Here is a 5,708-nt window from a genome sequence, read left to right on the forward strand (position 1 = left end):
TCTCACCTCACCAGGTCAATTGGCTGATATTTGTAAAAGACTCCGTAGCTCGCCCACTCCTCACACAGGAGCTGTAAAACAGAAAGGCAAGGCGAAAGCTAAAGCACCGCGAACATGAGTGTTTTTTCCTTCGGTCCCAGCAAACCGCAGAGCTCATGCCGTGGATCCGGTCTCACCGCTTTGTGGTTTCAACCCATAATCTGCCACTACACCCAGTCTGCATTAAGTATTAAAAACAAAGCTGATGATTTGGCATGTTGTAATATAGCGATGAATTCTAGTACATTAAAAGGCTTTTCGGCAACTGGACTGATGGCCAGCTATAGCGGGGACAGGGAGAGCAGTCCTGATTTTGTGATCTGTAGGTATCTAGCAGAATGGACGTGAAAGAGGAATATGCGTTGAGTTACAAGACGGAAAAAAAATAAACTGGTTTGTTTCCACTATACTAACTACAATACCCAGCATCCATCAAGAGGTGCTGTGCAGAGGTGCCTCAAAGGCTGCGTTTAGGAGTTTTTCAGCTTTAAACTAAAAGAACACGATGATTTCCTCTCATCCTTTTGGTTAGGATACAGGCCAAGGAAAACAATGGTCCCCATTAGTGATTTATAAAATTGAATCCCTCACAAGAATAGGTTCCTCTGAGACATTCAGCTTACCTTTTACTTTGTAAAATATATAAATAGCGCTTCTTAGATCTGATTTTTTTTCTTCATTCAGTTCAGCTAAGCGAGTGAACAAGAAATGGGCGTGTGTACAAAACATACTGGAGAAGACGAGGTGTGCCCACTGGCCACCCAGCCGTCACCTCCTCTGTGGGACAAGGGCGAGAGAAGCTTTACATCTGCTTGTGAAGTCGGGTCTCCCTTTACTGCTGCTCTCCCCCCTTCAGCCCCGTGACGTGAACTGGGCAGCAGGACGTTCCTGGACCAACTGCTGGTATTTCAAGGAGATGCCTTAATGGTCACTTCTGCTTTCGTTAACCCATCTGGCAACATCATCATCGTTTTCCTTTTCCCTCAAATGCAAGAGCGTGAGCTGATTATTGCCGAGGTATTTCTTTTCATCGAGCATCGGGTAAAAAAGGCAGAAAATTTCAGATCTTGGCTGCGCAAACCTGCATTGGCGGGCGAGGGCTGCACGGCCGGCTCAGCTGCGGAAGAAACTGCAACGGGGAGCCGAGACCAAAACCAGTTATTACAGCCGGGGCAACGTTATTAATCTTGTTCATAGAAGAACAGACCAAACAGGATGTTATTGCTTAAATCCGTGGGCTCTTTTATCATGAGAAACTTGACAGATGTTGGCCTTCTACATCTCTCCAGTGAAACGCAGCCAAGCAAGGAAGGGCAGACTGGCAGTCCCGCCGCTGCCCGTACCCGCTCCTCCTTCGCGCGTTTTGTCGCAGAGAAGTCATGCAGCGAACGGTGTTTCTAGAGCAGTTTTGCAATTCTCTTGCCAAATCATTAACACAAACTTTCCAAGCTCAACTGCTGTACTTCTCATGCAAATGGTTCAAGCCATTCAAAAAATACAGCTTCTTTAGTTTTACAGAAATATGATGTCAAAACATATAAGTGGACTGTGGATTTTCCCCTCTGCAACCCAAAATCATTAATCTTTATTAGTTTCTTTACCATAGCGAGAGCAGAAACTGAAACCTAAAGTCAGGCCTTTATTTAACAGCAACGTTCTTGCAAATTTTATTTTTATTGTGCTATATGTATCTTTCAATCACATTTCCAAAAGTTTAAGGCCAGCTGCCTATGTCTGGGAAACAATTAATGACTCGGGGACACCTCAACATCCACGTGCACTAAGACCCTTCCTTTTATTATTTTTTGTTTCATTTTTACAAGCTAAGTTTGTGCTGGAAATTAGGTTCCTTTTCTGTGATCTAAGCTGGTCAGGCATATCAGGAAAATACTAAGCTAAGGAGACTTTGCATCAGTGCCGTGTTTCAGTTTTGTACAGCACTTCAAACCAAATTTGTGTTAAAGTACAAATTAATTATCTCATTTATCCTGACATTTATCAGCCTGATATTCAAAGCACAGCTTCAAAGACGTGATTAGAGGAGATCAGCACACTAGCCCTAAATATTTACTTCATTTCTATGCCTCAAATCTTTAATTTTGTTGTTAAAAAAAGCACAAGCCTGGCCTAGCACTGCATTAGATGAAAGAAAGCTTCAAGAAACCAGAAGATACATGCCAAAACACACCAAAAGATAATTTGAGGGAACTAGAAGTCAAAAGCCAAGGTAAACATTTCCGAACGCACAGCGAACTTGTGAAATGAGTGAATTTGTGAGGTTTGAAAAGTTAGTAATAAAGATGATAATCCAGACGCTGTGAGAAAGCATGGACTTTCATCCTATTTTTGGTTGAACAATGTGTTGCTTAATAATGAAATGACAGGTACGTGGTGTTTTTACCACAAGTCAATAGAGGGGGAGAAATAACAGCCGCTGTCTTTTGATGAGCCATTTGCACCTTAAGGCCCAGCAGACCTTTAATTTTGGGTACCTATTTTTATATGACCAACTTGGAAGGCTTTAGATCTGCTTTTCCTACGACCTGAGCCCACGCTGGTCCAGAGGATTTCTCTAGAGATGTGACTGTGAAACAAATCGGAAAGGCGTAGTTTCAAGTCTGAACGACCGACATATACGGCACCCAAATTTAGTAGCTTCTCCTGAGAGAGCTGGTCGTAACCTCCGTACTTCAGGTTTTGCCTGATACGTGGAAAAGAAGCCTATCTTCTGTAGGGGCGCGTGACTGAGAGTTTGTAGTAATTGTGCTCTGAGTTTAAGAAATCAACATTTCCGCAAAGGGTGAAAAATTTGCTTTTTCTTATGGAAAATGTTTCCTCAGACTAATTCCCACTCGCTTTACTACAATGAACAAATGCCTTTCCGTATACAGGCAATAAAACCACAATCTAAACCACAGACTTACGTGAAAAGTAACGCAACGCATCAGTATGCATCCACAGGGCAGTCGCTGGCTGAAGAGCGCACCTTAAAGCTTTGCTGAGAATGTCTCATTTCTCGTAAATATTCGGCCTTTATCTTTCACAATAACTTTTACGTTTATGTTTTCAACCGCCTCCCTCCTCCCCCACCGATTCTCATCCTCAATCCTCGGATCCAGATAGCAGCACGTTAATTCAGCAGAGGTTGCAGCACTGAGACCGGAGCTCGCCGCCAAGCGAAGCAGGATTTATGTCAGATACGGGTACCGGAATATGACTGAGCATATTCGCGTCAGAGCTGGCCTGAAATTACACCACCTGAACTTCGGAACTGTGAATGCTGTCTACACTCTTAACAACACGGCAAGAAATGTATCATTATCAAGCTTGGTAATCTATACGTATCCATACTTCATTCCACATTTGGGCAAATTTAGACACTGGAAAGTACTTCTGGACTTCTGCTGCTTGGCATTTAGTGCCTTTTTTGCAGTATTTTCTGTGAACTCTTGGCAAATGTTCAAATTCAAAGAGGTGACTCTTCAGGCTGGGACTCTGGCGAATGTGTTAAACCCCCTTTCTATCAACTTACTTTTCTGTCATTTGGTTCAACGTTTTCACCTTCATAGTCACCCTTTAAAAAAAAAAAAAAAAAGAAAATCTGAGTCATTCAGCAAGTTGCAGCCAGACCTGCTATGCATCTCGCATACCCATGTATCCCACTCACTTAATGCATCAAAACCAGAAAAAGCAATCTGTAAAATAATGCTGTATTTTAGGAGTTCATTTGTCATAGCACACTTTGTCTTCTGTTGTCAGGAACATTAAGAAAGAGTAATAATGTCTGTCACCGGGGGAAAAGGAATGAATAAGTGATAAAGGTGGCCTAAAAATGTCAAGGGAAAGGATGCGGTATTGCCATGGTATTTGGGGTTCAGCTCAGTCCACTTGAAAGAGAAGAGACCAGATGAGAGAGCTGATCCCTATCCAGGCTCTCCAAACACTCAAGGCTGATTAGATTTGAGGTTTTCATTTGGAACTATTTTTAAATACGGATAAAGGAGTAAACTAAGACAATAAATAACTTATATACAGGACTATCAGTAGCTGTCTGAAGACGTGAGACAAGTACATGCAGAGAAGTTTATTTAACCTTTCTGGATTTCTAAGCGATATTGCTGTAGTTTAAGGGTGCCTGACATTTATGATAAACATCAGGCAGATAAAGAGGCTGTTTTGGTCGCGGTTACACCGAGATAATACGCTCGCAGTCCCATGTAAAACCAGTGCGAGTGAGGGGAGCAGAAAACTGGGAAGACACACTTCATGTCCACATGCCATGCTGGAAAACCGGCACCAGGCTCGACAGCCCGGGTATGCTCACAGGGCCAGCGCGTCATGAGCAGCACGACTGCCATGTCCCCTTCACATCTGTCAAGCCTTTCTGTAAGGGTCTAGCTAAGGGTGCATGTTTGTCAGTTCTCATTGTACCTTGAACCTCTAAGTAAAAATGCCATCAGCATCCAACTGCTGTGCACCTCCGGCAGGATGGGGATCCCCAGCTCAGGTATAAGGGCCACCAAAACTCCCTGCCTCTCTCCAGTCCTCTTGATGAACGCTATAGTTGAACACACTCTTGACATCTTACTGAATCTTACTTGATCTGGACATCTTACTGAACTGCTCAAAGGCAGATTTCACCGGTAGCACGGTCTGCAGTCACATCCAGTCCCATGGACTTCAAATTCTTCCTTGTGGTTTTTTCTCCGGTGGCAACCAACCGCATAGACACACAGCTACTTACATCTCTGTACTTGCAGGGGGGATGCCGGGGAGATGTGGATGAGGGAACTAACCACTTGGTGCCCCAGGAATAAATATGTTTCCTAGCACTGGCGCCAGGGATCTCGGAAGCAGAAGCTCAGAAAATAACAGAAGCATTTTGCTTGCTAAGCCACCGAAACAACTCTTCTAACGTTACGTTCAAATGTCACTAATGATCAAAGGTAGAACAGAAGCGGGGAATTCATTAAAAGCAAGCAGAGTGATGGAAACAACCTGCAGAAGTTACTGCAGTCGTGCTACAAGTGAGCAGGAAGTCAGGATCCGAAACAGTCATGTTTGGGGTGATGCTATTAAAAGTAACACCTTAAGGATTTCTTGGTGTCAGATAGTAGACATGTAAAACATATTGCAAGATTACTTACATCATGCAAAGGATATGCAGCACTGTAAACTCCATTGGCAAGCAGACTGGTGATCCCTTGAAAAATAAAAACATAATAGTTATTTACAATTTCTAGGTTAGACAGTCTCACTTTATCATCCTTCCTGGAGATTTCCCTCAAAATAACAGTCATTTGGTCAGATAATGATTTTTCTGCCATCGCATTCCTTTCCATGTTGTTTCATTTTTAATCATATAGGTTATTAAACATGACTCATTTTATGAAATGGAAAACTGCAGAGAGCAAGAGGAAGTCATATATATTTGAGAATCAAGAATTAGAAGCCAATGATTTGAAATTAGTCATTAAAATAAATTACATTTTCTGAAAAGTCAGTTTGATTTAAGGGCAAGCCTGCAGATTTGAAAGTGTGTAGCAGAAGGCTCGATCACAAGAAGAATATGGCTGGAATTGATGGCATACGGGAACACGCATACGCACGCACCATCCACACAAAGTTTTGAATTCAGATTTCAGATTGATTAGAGAAATTGTAGGGAA

General features: G+C 42.6%; 1 protein-coding gene across 1 annotated transcript in view; it reads right to left on the reverse strand.

Annotated features, from left to right (window-relative positions):
- Nucleotides 1-5,708, reverse strand: part of ANO1 (anoctamin 1, calcium activated chloride channel) — a 45,782-nt gene that overhangs the window by 24,882 nt on the left and 15,192 nt on the right. The window contains exons 7-9 of the mRNA XM_010293922.1: nt 5,187-5,242; nt 3,572-3,613; nt 7-71 (exon numbers count right to left, since the gene is read on the reverse strand). Of these exons, the coding sequence (XP_010292224.1) occupies nt 7-71; nt 3,572-3,613; nt 5,187-5,242 (163 nt within the window). The remainder of the gene's footprint in view (nt 1-6; nt 72-3,571; nt 3,614-5,186; nt 5,243-5,708) is intronic.

The sequence above is a fragment of the Phaethon lepturus genome, unplaced genomic scaffold (assembly GCF_000687285.1).
Source record: "Phaethon lepturus isolate BGI_N335 unplaced genomic scaffold, ASM68728v1 scaffold9779, whole genome shotgun sequence".
Lineage (NCBI taxonomy): Eukaryota > Metazoa > Chordata > Aves > Phaethontiformes > Phaethontidae > Phaethon > Phaethon lepturus.